Source organism: Aquila chrysaetos, chromosome 2, assembly GCF_900496995.4.
Source record: "Aquila chrysaetos chrysaetos chromosome 2, bAquChr1.4, whole genome shotgun sequence".
Classification (NCBI taxonomy): Eukaryota; Metazoa; Chordata; class Aves; order Accipitriformes; family Accipitridae; genus Aquila; species Aquila chrysaetos.
Window position 1 is genome coordinate 28,009,181 of NC_044005.1, and position 19,983 is coordinate 28,029,163.

A 19,983-nucleotide genomic window follows, 5' to 3' on the forward strand; every position below is an offset into this window, starting at 1 on the left:
ATAAAATCAAGATAATAAATTCAACTCTTCCCTGTCTCCTTTCTTTATACTGTCTTTTTGAAGGTATGTGCCAAGCAGATAGTGCTGGAAAAATAACTTGCTTTTTCTGCAGAATTTATACATCACAGGTAACTACAGTGCATACTGCCCCACAGTCATCAAGGCTTTAGCTATTATCAGGCAGATGACTGCAGGAATCAGAATTAGGCTAGACTCATTGCCTAGACATGGGTGGGACACCCTGAGGCTCTTCAATTTAAGAATTACGGCATTAGGGCAATGAAGCAGAGGAGAGTTTTAGGCTGTCATCAATACTCTGTACCAGCCTCTCTCCAGATTGTGTACAGATTTTTTTTTTTTGCATGCTTATATGCATATGCTTATAATCTGAAGATAATAGGAAAGTTCCCTGTTACTCTATAGAACCATATAAAATCTTTTTATCTTAAGAACAGAAATCAGGCTTAGTGTCAGGCATGCTGGAATGCTAAAGCCCCAGTAATTTCAGTAACCTACTTCTCTGTCACTGGATAATAGCCACTCTTCAATTCTGCTGTGGGTTGTAAGTCAATGTCAATATGTCAAACTAAAATAGATCTTTTAAAAATGCATTCTTCTAAAATAGAAATACTGTTTTCTCTTTTTGAAGAAAATTAATTTTGATATTTCCATTTGAGTGTCTTTTCCAGAAATCATTAATTTACACTTTCCGATGTGCTTTGAGTGACATTCTAGCCTTTCTGAATCTAGTGGCAAAATTCTCACTGCTTTAAATGGGAGTAAGGATTTTCTTTTCTATGTAGACCACTTTAGTTCAGCTTTCAAGCATGGTTTTGCCACGATCCCTGCTCACTCAGTCCCTTACCCTGCTTTTCAGGTGCAGAGGGTTGTTTTCAGTGGTCCAATTTACATACAGGGAGACCTTGTGCATTTAGGCAGAGGATCTATTGTTTATGTGCTCTAGGAATAATCTATAAACCACACCATGGAGTACAAGTTGGAGTCAAATAGGTCACTTTTACAAAATATGGCACTAGAGAGAGAGTAAAAATGGTACATGGCTCCAAAATATGTTTTTCTCCATTCAGGCTGCAAAATGAAGCCATTTTACCCATGCCTGCTCGCTCTTCAAATTAACTTTGTCAGCACTGGAACAATTGAGTTTTACTCCCGCAAAGGTTAATTTTGTGCTCATGTGCCTGACTGTTTGGGGATGTATTACACGTTGCATGTAGCAGCTTGTCACGGCCATGGGATGGTGCTTCCACCCCCTGAGCAGGCAGCTGTGCCTAACACAGGAGCCACAGAAGTGAGCAGGCTGTGCCAGGCGCAGCTGTAGTCATGACCAGGTTTACTAGTGACCACTGCAATGGCCAAGAAAGGCAGGAGATAGAAAACCTGGAAGTGACCGGGGAAAGACCAGCACCCCTTGATTTGTTCTGGCTCTCCATCTGAGGTTATTGTCCCTGGGCAGTGCCAAAGGGGAGGATGTGCATGGAGGGTAGTAACTTCTCAGGCCAAGACAAGTTCAGGCTTCCCAAAAGTCCATCTGCAAATGTCTTAGCTTACAAACATACAGACCAGGACAGGGGAAGCTGAGTGTCACTTGTGTCCCAGACGCCCTGGTGCTCTCCCAGGCCTGCAAGCCACTTCCATCAGCCTCCTTCCTATCTTCTGGCCAGGACTCTGGAGCACAGGGATAGATCCAGACTCACAAGCTGCTTCTCTTGGGGCTTTTCCTCCTGAGCGGGAGGTGCACTATTCCTCCCAGCAACATAAAGGATGATTTCCAGTACTCTCCATGCCTCTCTTTTTCCCCTCCCTCTTCACCTGTTACTGGAATGACAGAATTCAAAATGAAGACTTGACTGGGAAGGTGCGTTTTCAATCTGCTTGAGATTTTTGTACAAGAGGTCTCTGTCAGTGATGCAGCTATGCTTCCTTGGACACAGTGTAATTTGGGGCCTGTCAGGAACACATTGGCATTGCAAAATAACTTTTTGCTACTCTCTAACATGCTGAAGAAGCCACAAAGCTGTAGAAACTTACACCGTGAACTAAGTGAGCCCCAGAACATCAAAAGCACAGAGAGGACTTAGAAACTCATTTATTTTCCTGTCCCATTATGGGCCTCGTGTGAATTAGGGCTACAAGTTTCACACTGGTATTCAGGAGGTCATTTGTCACACACAGAGAAATAAATTAGTGAAAACATTAATGGTGACAAGCATACAAGACTACCGAACAGTAGAAGCATTTCAGTCCAGTCCCTTCGGGAGTGAGGAGAGCAAGGTTTCATGGCCCTCTGGTCCAGTTGCCATAAATCCAGCATATCAGCAATGAATGTATTCAAGCACACCTCTGAACTGGCATTGCATATATACATGCATTTAATTTGTATGACTATACAAGTTTAAACTTAATGTCTAAAGTTAAAGGTCTATATAAAGCCTACTTTTCAAGGAAGGATGTTTCATGTAACATTTGCTTGACCTAGAAAGAAAGTAATTTAAATTATTATAAGATTCCTTAATCCTGTTTAATTTACTTTCCTAGAGAAACTGAAAATCCAGTGGCTCTTACAGACTTTTCTTGTGCTTATGGGATACTCCCCACATGAAAAAAAAAAAAGAAAAAACCCTGTGTATGTTGCATGACCAATTATAATTAAACTGGTAAGCTAATCTTTACAGTGTCAGAAGGACAGGATAAATTCTCTTTGTAGTGACTAATACGGCCAGTCTGGCAGGGGGATTCAGAGTTGGAAGCTTTATCTCATCTGTCTCCCTTGCCTGTCTCCCACCAAAGGAGTCTGGCTAAATCAAAAACACCGACCAAGCCCCCTTCCTGTTTCCCCTGAAAATGTTATCCATTGTGAGCAGTGGCTTGAAGTCACAATTACTTCAGCATCTTTATTAAAACATAATGTTGAGATTTTAGCTAAGATTAAGTATATTCATTCCCCTAAGTTTTATTACATTGAAATAGAAAGTCTTTAGGAATTACTGAAGGAAGTAATTTATTTCCCTTCTTTTTTTTTTTTTTTATATTTAAACACTAAAGAATAAAAAAAATCCCTTTTTCATACACTGGTGCAAAGCATGGGTAAGACTAAAACCAATACATTTAAAAGTGGATGATTCTCACTGGCTTTACAGCAGCAAACATTGCCATCCTGATCCTGATGTGGCAGGAGACTAATAGAGAACCTTTCAGCAAAAGCACTGTTTCTCTAGATATTTTCACAAGAGCTCTTTCCTTTGTAATGCAATCTGAATATTGTAGACAAGCCTCAATTTACTATCGACTTCAAAGGAACAACCTCTGTCAAAAGCACTGTGTTCTTAGCTCGTTTGAAGATGGAAACATACTGAAGCCCTTTCTGTCAGGGAAGAAGGAAGGGAAAGAGGTTTGTTTAGTCCAAATCCCCATTGGTTGACTTCCAATACATCAGAAAACTGGTATGTAGTCAGTCTCTCTAAATAAGACAAAGGGAAAAAAAAGACAGCTCAGTGATTAATATGCTTACTTGAATGTCAGAGATATATGTTCAAATCCTTCTTCTGTGAGCAGGGATGTGAAGCAAAATCCCATGCTTCAGGAGATTGGGCAATCTTAGATGGGTTTCCGTATCAGTCTCTCCTGACAATTTTTTTTCAGTGGATATAAAATACAGAAATAATCACTGCAGCAGAAGTAACTCTGCTTCGTCATGAAAAACACCTTAACCTTCAGGCTACAGGATTTCCCTTATCCATCCTTTTGCTATCTGACTGCATTTTGTGCAAGAATTTATGCAGTAGGTATGTTTAGCTGATTTGATTCATTTGAAATCAAAGAATAAGAATAATACAGAAGGGACAATTCTTGTCAAGTGTAAGGTCAAGCTGTACACACGTGTCTAATGGGAAAAATGTAAAGCACTTTACAGGAAGGAAAATGGGTATGTAGGGGAGCTGCCTCTGGAGGGTTAAATCACAGCATAGCAGAAGCTTTGAATATCTATTCTTGAATTGGAAATGGTAGCCTGATGCCTAGAGTCCTTCATGGATCCAGCTGGGTGCTCTCAGGGTAAAATACGAAGGATGGACACCTCCCAGTCAGAATACATGTAGGGTGGAAAGTCTGTTTAGAGCAAATCCACTGCCTTCAAACCTTCCTTCCACCCCACCATGTAGGGGCACAGCTGCAGTCCCATGAACCTGCCATCTTACCCTTATGCTGTCTCCTGGTACCTGACCTCTCCTCCCAGGAGAAGTCTCTTTGGCATGCCCAGACTGCTGTGAAGCAACCAGCATAAGGAGAATGTGCTCTGCCAAATAAGCATATCTTCTTTGTAGCTAACACACAGTAACTTTTTGTTGTTGTTGTTCTTGGGTTGTTTATGCTTTATCCCCTGTGGCATCTGCTAATATATTCTTGGTCGGACTCTTATCTTTTACTGACATGCATCAGAAGCGTTTCTAGACCTCTGGGTGGGGAGGGGTTTGACATTTCTCTTCTAGTTCAGATCGATATCACATCAGCAGGGATGGGTCAAACACTTGCAGCTCTCATTCCTTTATTATTTATTAACATTCAATTGTCTCTCACCTCTTCTTGACCTTTTCTATTCAACTACTATGAAACCAAAGCCTTTGAACGCAAGCACCAAGTGGTGCAGCTGGATTGCAGGCTATTGTCCTGAGTAACTGGCAGCTAAAGCAGCAGCATGCAACACATGTGCGTTGCTAGTGCGTGTCTTACCTGGGAAAAAGCTACCGAATATGAACCAACCCTGCAAGGAACTTGGCCTGTCTGTAGAGCTCACTGATACCTAAAATAAATTCCTGCAGATTCTACCCTCTTCCTCACCTTATACTGTATCTGATGAGCACTGAGGAACAACTCACTGTGTCTGTGTTTTCGTACCACATAAAAGTAGATTAAAGTGTACAGTGGTTGAAATCTGAAACCAGCGGAGCAGTGATGACAGTTCCTCCCTTCATGGACAATCTCTGCACACTGAAAATCTTCAAGGGCAGCCTCTGGCTGGCATCACTCTAAATGACGCCAGGAAGTGAGGCCACTTTTTGTTTTCACATCCTATTATTCATGGCTTATTTTAAATATGATTATATGGATATTAATTGTTTTTGTCTTCAGCTAAACAATTGTTAGAGCTTTATTTTGTCATATGAATAGATTGCAGATCTTTCTCAAAGATTCCCAGAATATTAGGGGATGAATAATCACAAATGTTCAGATATGGGCAGAACGGCCATATGAATACCCATTGCATATGGGTATGCAATTTGCATGTGTGCACTTTTCCTTTTACATACACACACCCACCCCAGAACAGATTAGCTATAGACTCAGATGGGAGTCAGTCTGCACAGCTTGACAGGAGACACATGATGTTTACATGTTGTCTGCAGCCCTGAGATGTTAATATCGGCAGTACAAGGACTGTATCTTTGCTGATTTTATGTGATATAATCTAATGGAAATAATAAGACAAGGAAACCAGGGCCTGACACACAACCATAATACAAAAATTAAAAAACAGTAATCATAATAACAAACCCTGCTTGAGGATGAAAATGTAGATCTCTTCTACCTTATGGATGCATAATTGCTAATGCATGGAATATGTAACTGCGTGTTCTGAAATGAGTTTGCTAAGCAGCAGTTTGTTTTATTCTTCATGGGAACAGTTGGTCTTTGATGCCTTTAGCAGTGATAGACCTTAATTTTTAAGACTTTGAAAAACAACATTCTCATATGTCATAACAGAGATGTTTATTTCATTTAAATTGTGAAAAACTGTCAGAGCTGCTAGGATTTTAACCTTAGCATGAAAGAAATGCAGCTAAGACACATCCACCACTTAAACCATGAGTTGTTTCTGAAAAATAAAGTTAAAATATTATTTTAATTTTCCTGTTTTAATCAGACACAGACTAACACCCCAGTTCTGAATATCCCGCATCCCGAAGTGTGGGAAGTACATAGGCAGACACCAGTTTTGTTTCTTGAGCCTATCTGCTTTCAAAAATGGACTTCTTCCAGAGCATAAAGATAACTTCCTTGTGTTTTTTATGTCTTGTAAAATTTCAGGATCCTAGGCACCATTTTATGAGTAAAAAGCCATTTAGGATACCAAGAGCAAGTACCGCTGAGCACACATTTAACATGCAAGTGCAAGGAACAGCGCTGTTGGCCTTTTTACCATGATAAACAGGAGAGGAAAAAAGCCATGTGCCATACAGCAGGATCCTCTAAAATCTTCTCCCCTTTCTATAGTATACAAATAATCTAAACTCTCTGCTTCTATGTCTTGCAAGCAAACAATGAGGAACATTTAAAACATCAGACTTTCCTGAGAAGGAAATGCTTCAAGAAAGGGCATTATTTAAAAAGGGAAAGGGGGAAAATGCATTAGTAAAGCGAACGAAAACCTTTTCAGTCTGGCCAGTCTCACAAAAAGAATGGCAATAAATATTTCTATAAAAGGTATGTTTACCTCCCATAACCTCCGTGACAACAATTATTTCACCAGGCTCAGAATATTCTTCCTTCCTTTTATTTTTTTCATTTGGAATTAACTGCTTGTGTAGACAAGCATCTGCTGCCTCTCCATCTCACAGCTGCTCTCTCTTGAATTTATTCTTACTAGTCTGTATCCCTTGCCCATTTTCAAGCAAATACTTCAAGACTCTCTCTGAAATGGTCAGTCTGGGCAAAAGGCCAGGAAGTGAAATCACCTCTTTACCACTAGATTTCCTTCTATTTTACTTTATTTCCCTAGGAAACTTTGCCTCATCCCAAAAAGTCTGCCAGTCCCAGAAGTTTGTTGTATAATTACAATTCTATTGAAAGTTACTAAAAATGTGGGGGTTTCTCACTTTAAATGAAAATTAATTAATTTCCCAAAATGTTTTTATTTAGGTCAAAATCTGACAAACTATTAGAAACCTATAATAGGATATAGGTTAATCTGAATTAATCTCTCATTCTTCTCTTTTGCTTGTTTTTTTTCTAGGATGGGAGGACATCAGAACTACGCTCAACATCTTCCCAGACCTCCGAAACCTATGGTTTACACAGGCTGCTGATAGCATCCCTAAGGACCAGAAAGGAAATGGCATAAAGAAGGTGTCAAATGCATTCAGACAATAATGCTTTTAAAGGATAGCCTTTGAGCCACAAAGGACCTTTAAGGCTGTGAACGTCCCTCAGTACACAGTGGGTCTCCCGCAGCTGCCTAAAGGAATATGTTTGAAGAACTGCACGCCGTCTTTATGTGGCAACTGTCTTTTATATTAGCTGTCATGTCCTTTGCTCCATGCTGACAGCCCTGCACCGCCTGGCATCAGGCTGCCGTGGGGGCTGCCCAGCTGTGCAAACACGCCTGCGGTCACCAGCACCACCTCACGCACCAGCACGTGTGCTGCACTGGGCAGCAGCAACAGGGACACGGTCTCTCAGCTTCTTCTGCCACTCTGGTACTTCTGCGCTGCTGCATGATCATACTTCTGTCTTTTCTTTGGATTTCTTCCCTATTCTCTTATTTTTGTGTCTACTCCCTCTTTTTCTGCCTACTCATTTTATTCTGTGCTGCAACTCTCCATTCCCTCAACTTAACTCTGTGCTGCACTCTCAGCCTTATTTTATTCTGTTCTGTTCTATTCTATTCTATTCTATAGCTATACATACAAAGATCTAAATACAGGCATGCACACAAATACAACTGAAAGCTCAGATTCTGCAGCATGCAGACACTTCATATGGACCAATAAAATATATCAAACCAGTCAAAGCTCTGACCACTGCTGGGTGTTTGTCATTCAAGGTACAGAGAAAAGAGAAGATGATGCAGGGAAGGTTGATCATAACATGACGCATTTCAGTGTTTTTGCTATTTTTGACATTGTTAACTGCAAACTAGACCATATGGCCATACCCTACCTCCAGTTCTTGTGGACCCCCTCACGCCAATGTATACTCAACATGAAGCTCCAATGGAGCAACCTGACAGTGCTACGTAATACAGGAGATGTGAAGAATCTGGAGGCTGGGACAGAATGAGTATGAATTATCCAGTCAACAAAAGGAAGGCGAGTGGGCTAGAGTGAGAATAAAAAATATTTACAGAATACAGTATTTTTGGAAAAGATTTAAAGTGTTTAATTTGAGAGTTCTGGAGTTCATTTCCACTAGCTAATTACAGTATTGGAATCTTTCTTAATAACTCATTAAAGATGAATGGAAGTGTTAACAGAATACATTATTTTCTTGCATAGTTAGTAATGGAAACATGAACATCTAAACTGAACAGGCTTTAAGGGGAACATATGCATATTGGGTAATGCTATAGCCACATCTTTTTATTTGTTTGGTTTTGGCAATGCAGTCCATCTATTAAATGTCCCTTCAGCAAGTCAGGATGAGTTCTATTTTATGTCCATGTCATAAACGTAACAGATATACCACTGTGTTCACAACAGCAGTTAAATATTACTCCTTATTTTTTAAAAAGTCCCATAGCTATGTGATAATGTCATTGGAAATTGTTATTACAGTAGACAGGAACTTGCATGACCCCTGCTGGGTTATCTTTTCCAAACTGTGTAAGTGAACCTTGTTATCTATGTAGGCCTTTTGAGAGATGAATAATTAAATTCTGACAATCGTGCAAGTTGTTACAATAAGACAGAAATTCTTATTTTCATTTCCTATGCTGTTCCCAGGAAAAGGAACAAAAGCATGCCAGATTCCACCTGGCATTTTTACTCCCAGTTGCAAGTTGTTTGACTGAATGTAGGGAAATTCATGAGAAATCTTGGCACACTGTTGAAATGAGACAGTTCTCACTGACTTCAAGAGGGTCAGAGTTTTAACTTAGGTATTTTCTTAAAGAAGAATATAACCCTTTAGTGAGAAAATACTTTTCTTAGGTTAAACACAACTTACATGTGAAATGTAGGGCTGCCTTATTATTTCATAAACCACTTCTTAAATACAGATATCAATTTCATGAAGCACTGAATGATGAAAGGAGGATTTAACTCGTAATTTTTGAGGCACACTGTCAAACAACAGTGGTTCTCACTTGTTCGAAATACCTGTTCCCATTGGGTTATTTAAATTATTACCCATACCTTAGCAGAGCACTGAAAGATGGGGAATGTGTTTTGACTTTACTCATGATAAATCACCACAAGGATGTCTGGATCCAGTAGAGATATTGGTTGGGATGAGTGGGAAGAAGCGAGCTCATAGGGACAATACAGTCTCTCCACTGCCAAACAGTGTAGACTGTGCAAGGTTGCAGCAAGCTAAAAGGCTGGAGCCATGCAAACAAGCATGGCTTCTCCTTCCTTTCTCACTCCCTCTCCAAAGTTTCCAATCCCAAAGAAATCAGTATCATGCAACAGATTGCAATAGGTTTCTTCACACGTACAGGACAGGTGATAAAGGGAGGTGCACTTCAGCAGCCTTCCTTTACGCTAGCAAAAAACAGATGCTGTAGCTGCTTCTGCTGTTAGACACTGTTTACAGGTTTGTGGCAGAATGGGTAGACAGCTCCATTTCCAAACATTTTCTGTATCCCCTTTGGGGATAAGAAGTCTCACCAGCCAGTTTAGTGACGTTACTCATGCCCTATGCATCGCAGTGTTATGTGATCATTTCACTTGTCTCCTTCGCGGCCAGGCAGATCTCTTTTATTGCGCCATCCATCTACCTCTGTGAAGCAAAACATAGCTCTTAGTAAGAACAGGATACCGTATCTCTCTACAAGACTACTTCTAATGAAAATACACCCCCTTAAGCCCTAGCAGTTGCAAAGCATGTGCTTGCATATGGCTGACATATTTCCCGGTTAGTCGCAAAAATAATTTACCTTATAAAAATGCAAAAAAGAATCCAACCTAAAAGAGAAAAGTAGTTTTATTAATTCAGCCCTTCTCTCATTACTCCTTAGTCAAAATGTACATATTATTATAAGACAGATACGGTTACATAATGAAACAAAAAACCTAATGGCTCTTAGTAAAATTACAATTAAAGCAAGCCACTGTTTTTTCAAAGGCTCATATCTTACAGGCAGAAGACTAAGGAACAACCACAGCTAAACAAGATTTTACTACTGAGCAAAACAGCTGCGTTAGGACTTATACATCAATCAGCCATATAACATTCACATCCATGTAATAAAGTCTTCTTTATATGTAGAAGTTTAGTTGCCTCTCACGCTGACTGGTACCAGCATTTGTGTGCAAGTAGCTAATCCTCTCTTTCAAGAAACGATTTCTTCAGGAAAAGCCCCATGAAGACACTTAATGAAAGAGTGTTTTCTTATTTACTTAAAAGTAAGAAATAGAAGAACATTCAAAACCAGAGGAACAGCTGTTTTCTGGAGATCTAGTAGACCTGTTATTTTTTAAATATTTTGCAGGACTCTCAGGGGCAGCCGTAGGAGAGAAGAGCAGGTATACAGGCAGATCAAGTAGATATACAGCTACTGTCTCTATTTCCTGCTGGCAAAAGCCTTCAGCTTTGGCATGCAGTGTTTTCATCTTTCTGTGCGGTACGAGTTCTGACGATGAGACTGGGCTGCCTGGGGCACTGGTGGCTAACCTGTTTTTTCTAAATTGCTGGTTCAAATATAGCCTAGGAAATTAAAGTCATGGCCTGTGTGAAATGAGCCGGTAGTACCCATCAATTACCTGGCAGAGAGGCCATCCCAGACGGCTCAAATCATGCCCTTGCTGACAGCCGAGAAGAGAAGCGAAGGAGCACATGTTTTCATGGCCTGAGCTGCGTTCTCCTCTCCAGGGACAGAGCCTTAGGTTTGAAGCATAAAATGGAAATTTGGGGGCTTCTACATTATTCCTTCTATTTATAATGGTTAGTTTCTATTCAGCTGTAATAAATGAACTCAATTTTGAAAGAGAAAACAAACTGAAGCTCTAGGATTGCAGGAGCAGATTAGGCAAAGTCTTGTTGGCATTCCCCAGCAAGACCACAGTAGTAAAGCTGTAGCAACCTCTCTTCTCTCCTAAACCCACCAACCACATTTCGGGAAAATGTCTCAAGATAGTAAGCTGACAGGTATTTGTAGAAGTGTAGCTTTTGTACATCACCAAGAAATATCAAAGGGCTAAAGGAATGGTTCATTTAGTTTAGGTACATTTAAGGTTAGATCCAGTGAAGAACTAGAGATATAAATGCTAGATGATAAAGCTTCCCAATGCAAACAGAACCGCATCTTTCCAGCTTGGGTCATAGGCAGAGAGCGAGGATCTCCCCGTGCTCACCCGCACAGGCATGTGGTTCGGTGCTGCTGTCCTGATGCACTGTGGAGAAGAACGAACACCAGAGTGACAATCCCAGTAGGCAGCAGAGCTCTGAAAATATAGCTGCTACAACACTGTAGATTTTTACTTTAGTGTCTGTATCATCTCTACACCTCGATTAACCAAAATTCTGATTTCATCTAGAATTAAACCAACAGGTTCTTGTTTTGTTATGAAAGCCTATTTTCCATAAAATGAAGTCTACTGGCACCCAAATTTAATTACATTCCCTGCTGCATGTAGCAAATTTAAAATATCATTTTTACTGAAGCAGTTTAAAGCTCTTGAAATATAAAAATTGTAAGAATATAGGCAATATTTGATGTAGTTTCATTTTTGCTGAATACCAAGAGAAACAAAAAACCAACTGAATGTGAAGGTCTAACTAAAACCAGTTATGAATGTGTGAATTCAGTTTACCCCTAATCAACTTCTTCTATTTCATTTATTTCAAAATGTTGCTTTGTTAACTCTTAGAGTTGTGATAAACAGAATTTCTGTATATGTGATACCCAGTGGGGCTGTACAAGCATTTAGCAAGATATTTCCCCAAAGCAAAAATGAAGTAACAAATAGATGCATATTTTGAGGAGATGCTTATATTTAATTCTTGTATTTTTATATAGATCTGAAATAAATATTTAAACCATTCTACTTACCATAGAATTGTAGGATCATACAACAGTTCAGATTGGAAGGGAGCTCGAAAGATTCCCTGGTCCAACCTTTTGTGGGAAAGCGAGCCTAGATGAGATTATCTTGCACCCTGTCTGACTGTATCTTGAAAGCCTCCGGTGATGGGGACTCTATCACACCCCTGGGGAGTTTGTTCAGTGAATGATTGTTCTTAGTGTAAAAAAATTCTCTCTTATATCAAGATAAAATCTCTTCTGGTGCAGCTTGTACCCATTGCCCCTTGTCTTCTCTATGTGAGTCCTTGTGAAGAGAGAACTTCCATCCTCTCTGTAGCCACCTTTTAAGTACCGGAATACTTGAAAAGTCATAAAAAATGCTTGAAAGTCTGCTTTATTAGGCGGGGTGTGTGTGTGTGTGTGTGTGTGTGTGTGTGTGTTAATTATTGATAATTTGCCAAACTGGACAATAAAGGAAACCAGAATTTACTCTTTTTTTAGTATCTTATTTTTTGCTTTATTGCGACCTCTGCGCTCAGCTAGGAGATAAGAATGCCAAGGCTATCCAACATATTGTCAGAAAATGAAGGTTAAAAGCAGCTTCCATCAAGCTGCAGTTTTTTGTCATCAAGTATTGGGAGAAGGAGAAGGCAGACAGAACCAGGAGTGGCTTGCACATTGTCTCTAACTCTAAAGCATACCATACGCAGGAGATATACCAGGTACCGGGGATATACTTTGTATAGAACTTACACAGATGGTATTTTTCCCCTTTACCCCTCTCCCTTCTTCTGTTAATAAAAAAAGATTAATTTTGTGAATAGAGACCACTGCGTGCTTCCTGTGTTCTCTGCTGCTGAGGACCCAGGGTCTGGGGCAAGTGGAGAAATATAACTCCAAGCTTTTGATTTTCTTCAGTATGGTTTACTCCAGTTCTGGCAATGCACTGGCAACAACAGCAACTTTGTCCATCAAGACAGTTTCCAGCCGGAAAACTTACAAAATCTACTGAATATTTAGAATCCATTATGAAAATAGGCTGTGCTTCAGAGCTTCGTCACACAGTGTGTTTGTACACCCATCTTTCTAATTCTTCTTTGAGGTATCCAGAGAAAATGAGTTGTATCTCAGTGTAGGCCTAGAGTGAATGAGATCTGTGCAGCTTTGTCACAAGCTGGCTGAATGGGACTTGTCAATCCACATTTATTCCCTCCGAAGAGAAATTAAATTCTCTAAGGGCTGAAGAGATGCAGTGCCTACTAGTGTACTGGAGCAGTGAGGGCACTTTGTGCAGGACTGAGTCCACCTGGAGCCTTGATCCAGGACTGCAGAACTCATGCCTCCACAGACGACAACTACTGATGAACCTTACTTTTTTTAAAATTCAAAATAGATTCTTTATTTTCTGCTTTTTTTCTCAATTTTTTTTTTTTGGGGGGGTATATTCAAACACTAGTAATTCGTATTGTATAATACTCACAAAACCAAAAACATTGACAAGGGTTCTTCCAAAGTGAAAGCTGGAAAACGAAATGCACACATATGCATGTGGTTTTGTGCCACCTAAAACGCCTGGGTAAGAGACTCAGATGCGTGCTGTATCTGAACATACACATGACAGCAGACAGGCATCGCAGTAAGGAGCACGAAAATAAGGCGACACGTAGGCTGCCTATGGAGGAACAGTTGCAGCAGATCAGTTAAACTCATTGAAGAACAACCTACTGGAAGTCATCACAGGTACCTAATGTACGACGCATTTAGGCCAACTTGCTTGAAAAGAGCGAGCTGAATCAGTTTTTGTGAGCGTCAAACTGCCTCGCGTATCGGGAGCTAGGGGGTTGGGTGCATGGCTTCACCTCACCCAGACACCTCCATCTTTCAGGGAAGAGGAGGCCACTGAAGCTGGACCGCTTTTCTCCTGGAAGTGCCGTGCAACAGGCTGGCAAGATGGGCCCCGACACGGGCCCGAGATGGGGCCCGTGATCCCTCCGCTGCCGCTGAGGCCCTGGGCCTCGCCACCCTCCTGCCCCTCCGACAGCGGGGCGGGCACCGGGATTTTCCACCTTCCTCCTCCCCCGAGGTTGGACACCCGCCCGCCGGGCAGGGCGAACCCTTCCTGGCTGCACCGGGAGGTGCTTCTCGCCCACCCGCCGACAAACGGAGGATGCCGAGGTCAACCCCGGCTCCCGACACGCTTCCTCCGGCAGGCCCGGGGGAGGGCCGTGGGCGCGGTGACGGCGCTAGTGTGGGGCGGCCGGGGCCAGCCCGAGGAGGGGCCCAGCGCCGCCACAGCAGCCGGGGCAGCCCGCGCCCGTCGGCCCGCCGCGCCGCGCCGCCAGCATGAGGCGGGCCGGGCTCTGGTGCCTGCTCCTGGCCCGCGGCCTGCGCCCTGGGCCGGCCCCCGCCGCCGCGGGCTGCCGTGCGCTGCCAGGCCGCCGGCGCCTGCTTCAGCGCCCACCTCGCCAACGGCTCCTACGCCGAGGCCCGCAGCGCCTGCGGCCGCCGGCGGGGCGGCCTGGCCTGGGTCAGCGGCGAGCCGGAGCTGCGGCTGGTGCTGGGGCTGCTGGCGGAGGCGGCGGCGGGGCCCGCGCCCTCGCTCTTCTGGGTCGGGCTGAAGAGGAACGCCACCGCCTGCACCGACGCGGGGCACCCGCTCCGGGGCTTCTCCTGGGAGGGCGCCGGCGGCGGGGCGGCCCCGCGGGAGGTGCCGGCGGCGCTCGGCCGCTGGGTGAAGGAGCCCGTGCGGTCCTGCCTCACCGCCCGCTGCGCCGGGCTGCACCTGGCGGCGGCGGCGGCCCCCGACGGCGGCCGCAGCTGGGGCTGGAAGGAGCGGCTCTGCCAGCGGGAGAGCCAGGGCTACGTCTGCAAGTACCAGTACGACGGCGCCTGCCCCGACCTCAGCCCCGCGGGCGCCCTCCGCCTCGACTACCGCCTCCCCTTCGAGGAGCGCAGCGCCGGCCCCGGCTTCAGCCCGCCGGGCACTGTGCTCACCGTGGCGTGCCTCGGTGGGGAGGTGCGGCTCACCTGCAAGCCCGAGCGGGCCGGCTTCGCCTGGAAGGGGGCAGAGGAGCCCCTCTGCCCCTGCGGCTACCGCAGCCCCGGCACCGGGCGGTGCGCCCAGGCCGCCGGGTGCCGCGATGCCGCCGGCGGCTTCGCCTGTGCCTGCGCGCCGGGAGGGCGGGACGGGACGCCTTGCGCGGCCACGGGGGCGGCCCCCACCGCCGCGGGCGGCCCCGCGGAGCCGCCGGGTGCCGGGGCCGAGGGGCAGCGCCCCTCGGCCCCGGCACCCGGCGGCCCCGCGGAGCCGCCCGCCGCCACCAATCGGGCCGCCGGCGGAGCGAAGACGGCTGCTCCGCCGCCCTCCTCCTCCTCCTCCTCCTCCTCCTCCAACTACGTTTTCATCCTGGTGACGGTCGCGGTGGTGGTGCTGGTCATCCTCGTCATGACCGTCCTGGGGGTCTTCAAGCTCTGCTTCAACAAGAACTCCGAGGGCCGCCAGGACAAGGAGCCGCCGGAGGCCGGCGGCAAGGCGGAGGCGGGCTCCCCCGAGCCGAGGGGAGCGGCGGGAGGCGACTAGCCCCGGGGCGGCCGGGGCCCCGTCCCTCGGGGCTGCCCCGAGCGGCAGCTCCTACCCCTGGGCAGCGCTCGGCTCCCCCTCCCGCCCCCGTCTCCCTTGCCCCCAGCCCGGCTGCCGCGGGGAGCCGAGGAAGAGGCGCCGTGGGACTTGGCTGCGCAGGACTTGCAGATCGTCAGACGGGGGGGGCATGCAGCGACCCCCTCTTTCAGGGGCTTGAAGCCTTTGGACAGTCAAGAGCTTTTGTCAGTCTGAAAACCAGTTATTTAGGTGCTACCGTAAGTAAAATATACATAAAGCAGCCTGGCCGACAGAGCGATTGCTTATCTGCAGCTGCAGTGGTTGTGGGTTTTTATCCTCACAGAAAGTGTCCTTGGAGCAAGTGTAAAGGGGACCACTTTGAGAGCTTGCGTCTTGTAATTTAGAAGTCACTCCTCGTCTGAGTGGTACTTGGAGGCTCTCGTTTTCTTTCTAATTGCTGGAGCATTTGGAGAGGTGAACTGCCATAATTTTGGAGGAAACTGTGACCCATACTCTTTCAGACTGACATTCTTAAAAATGAAGAGCATTTCTATGCTTAGAAGGTCATTAAATTGCTGAGGAAGTGGGAGGTTAATGGGGTGTCAGTTTTATACTTCAGCTGATGAAAAGAATAAAGGATGATTTAAAACCTAAGTCACTGCTATGTTTGTTACTTCATACAATATTAATTTCTATTGTAGCAGAGTGACAAATTTTTTAGTTACAGTTTTTCTCCTAAGGTGCATTGGTACAAAACTTGGTTTCTGCATGCAATATGTGGCTCCCTTACAAACAGACAAGGTGCTGACGCTTTGCACTGTGAGCGGAGTTAAGGTGGGTCCAAATACATCATGCAAATCCCATTCTTTTTAGTCAGATGCACTGTTTTCCATGGAGTCCCTTGAGAGTAAGGAAAGAAGGACTCACCCTTTGTGCCCCTTTCTAAATGAGGTAAACACTTCCTCTGTGATTTCCCTTGGGAATTCCTGTAAAACAGCTTTCGTCCTGGCTGCAGAGCTGGCTTTCTTTACAGTTCAGAGTGCTGATGCTCACTTATTATTATGGTGTTGGTTTTCAATTAAAGTTAAATATTGATTCAAGGTTTTCTGAGTGCGGTAAGACACATCTAACTGGATCTCATCCAAGCCTTTTGGGGTGCGGGGAGGGTAAGGAAATATTTTTTCCCCTTAAAAGAACTTTAAGCTCTGAAATGTCTTTAAAGATGCTTTTTTGTTTGTTTGTTTTCCTCTCTTTAGAGCTGACCTTCTGACTACTGCTTTCATTTTGTCACTTTCCTGTTGAGTTTGGAGAACTCTGTTTCAAACAGCGTGTGTTATGACCTACCTATTTTTCTTGCAAACAGAGACTTGAAGATTAATCTGGTGTAAACATCTGCTAAGGATAAAGTATGCCATAGTGTGGGTTTTTCTTTTTCCCTCCCTCTCTGCTTAATGATAATAGGCTGTTGCTATCTGAGAAACAGTCTTTTGCTTTTGTTAAGGGGATCACAGACACTTGTGAGCCATCAGGCTGTCTATAGCCATAAATTCCATTGTATCATGACAGGAATGAAATCCAGCTAGGTGAGAATGCTAATTTTTGCTCATTACAAAGCTGTCTCATAATTTGCATGCTTTTCTAATCTGTTTATCTGACATTTGTATTTCAGAAGGCAAGCATTTTTCAGCTTCAGTAGGAGGCTTGATTCTACATTCAGATGTGCACAGATTTGGAAAATGACTTACCCGTTAATGCCTTTTGTCTTAATACCACACCTGTTACCATCACTGTAAGTCATTTGTTTTAGAGGGCACAGTGTGTGTGGAGCTCCATTCTGGAAGGGGCTGTATAAGCAAATAGCAACTAAGATGAATGAGAGCCTCCCTAAGTTATTATTTCTATGTTTTTCTCTTTCCCACATACGAGACGGCTGAACTCTTAATGGGACTGTACAACTGTCGAGTTATATTTTTCTAAGCTCTAGAAATACTCGCATTCTCTGTTGCAGGAGTCTTTCTTACCAAGCACACAGCTAAGTACTGAGTTAAGTGCCCGTAACTGACTACTTTTTCTGGCGTCTCTCAGTTTTTCTCTTTCCCACATACGAGATGGCTGAACTCTTAATGGGACTGTACAACTGTCGAGTTATATTTTTCTAAGCTCTAGAAATACTCACATTCTCTGTTGCAGGAGTCTTTCTTACCAAGCACACAGCTAAGTACTGAGTTAAGTGCCCGTAACTGACTACTTCTTCTGGCGTCTCTCAGGATTTGACTCAGACTATTCAGTTAAAATGTACAAGTTCATGCCCTTGCAAGCGATTCACCTGTCTCATCTTATTATTCTCATTTCACTGTTTGTCTTGGCTTCCTGTGAAATCACATTTTGATTTTGGAGTTCTTTTTCTCACACTCAGGATTCAGGATTAAGCATTAGACTTACTGCATTAGATTTACTGCATGGAGCTTAATCACTGGTACATGCAACTTAGTTCCTTCTAGAATTAATATTTTCCATTTCTTCAGGTTGTGGACATTTATCAGGGCTGTAGAGTGGTGATTCATACATTTCACTAATGATACATAACAGACTTTAAAGGCAAACACAGCAAGGCAGCAGCAGTAACCACACTCCCAGGGCTTCAAAATAGGTTAAACTTCAGTCTGAAGGACTACACAGGGATTCTGTTATGTTTTCCCTGGTTTATAATTTGACTCACCTGAAACCAGAGTATTTTACATCTAAGGATGGGATCCATCTCACCAGGTATAGACATCTCTAACTGCTCATCTAGACTCATCTACTCACCTGGACTCCCTTACAGCCTATGGAGAGAAGTATGTACTTGCAATTTCTCTCATTTTAGGCTAGATGCTGCAAACAGGGCCAATGAATTGCATCCTAAAAGTGCCATTTCTCTACATTGACTGTAAAGAAAGCCTAGGGAGGCTACTCATATTTAAATGCTTGTAAAACACACATCTAAATTTAAATCAGAAAAATCAGCTAACCTATGTCTCCAGCTGTGCAAGTCACCTTTCTAAAAGCAAGATCACAGTGCCTTGTGTCTCTTCAAGGAATGGCTAAATGGCTGTCATTTTACCATAGCTTCTGTTGTTTTTACATGTTAGAGATTCTTGTTTTGTCTGTTTGGGTTTCTTTACCTCGTTTTTGCAGTCATTAGAATACAAAGCCAATAGCATTTGGATTTGATTGGAACCTGAGCAGGTTTGAAATCCATGAATTTCTCTTTCACTAATGGTTCAGACCAAGAAGTGCACGGTTTGGGAGAAAGGATAAATCATTTTTGCTTTCCACTCTCAATTTAAATTGTTTCTTTCTTAAATAGGAAACCAACAGGTAACTGACTTGCAACATGGACTATTGGCTCATATCGTAACCATGATTCAGTGGCCTGCAAGGCAGATTCAGTGCAGGGTTTGCTGTTTCCATAGGAGGAGAATAGGTAAGGTCATAATGAGTACAGATAATCATAACAAGGACTGATAGAAGTGTCTGGTTATGAAATCGGATGCAACTTTCTTTTAATTCTTATGTAACACCATATGTAAAACACATAATCAAATGTAAATATTTTTCCAAAACATAGCAGAGATGGATACAAAGCTTCTCCTTTTCCCTCATGTTACATACATGTACTTTGACTAAACATATTGTATAAGTATATAATATTGCAACTATGTTTTTTTCAGTACAGGAAAAACATTATTTCATTCCATATTAAAGCCATATAGATCACATATAAACTTTGTATCTGTGAGTTTTACAATGGATACATTTGTGTGGAGGATTTAAAATCATTTAGTACTTTCAATTCTAGTGGTTCATATTAAGTGGGTTTTTTTAAATTGTAAATTCCCTGGGCTAATGCATAGTGTTGTAGACCCTGGCTCTTAACTAGAAGACTGGATGTAATAATGTAACAGTAATAAATGGTGGACACAAGAATCTGTGAGTCCACATTTTTAAATGGTGATTTCTGTAAAGAGTAGGAATGTCCAAACCTCTCATCTATCACAGTGATCCAAAAAGTGTCCCCTGTTGTCAATTATTAAATCTAATTTTTAGATTTCCTCAATTCCTCCAAAGATAGTTTGAATGGTAGGCACATCATTTGTCAGCTGTACATTTTATTCATGAACATGTGATGAATTTTTAATGGTTTGTATTCATCAAATAATCAGAAATAAAATTTTAATTCTCCCCAAATTTTTAATAATGATTTATACTGCTGAGGGCTTGATTAAGTGTGTTATGGGATTAAAGTGAAATCTAAAACTGGACATGGGCAAAATTCAAATACTTTAAAGAACTTTTCTCCTTTTTTAAGTGTAGTATAGCTTAAAGAAGATTAAAAAATGAATGGATTCTGTGCTTCCCCCAGGAA

The 19,983-nt window shown here is 43.2% G+C and overlaps 1 protein-coding gene across 1 annotated transcript; it reads left to right on the top strand.

The window, feature by feature from the left end:
- The first annotated feature begins 14,094 nt into the window (after positions 1-14,094).
- Positions 14,095-16,229, top strand: CLEC14A (C-type lectin domain containing 14A). Its single transcript, XM_029997677.2, is given in 3 exon segments — positions 14,095-14,300; positions 14,303-14,356; positions 14,358-16,229. Coding segments are annotated over 3 exon segments (1,410 nt in total). The 5' UTR covers positions 14,095-14,144; the 3' UTR covers positions 15,558-16,229.
- Positions 16,230-19,983: the final 3,754 nt, after the last annotated feature.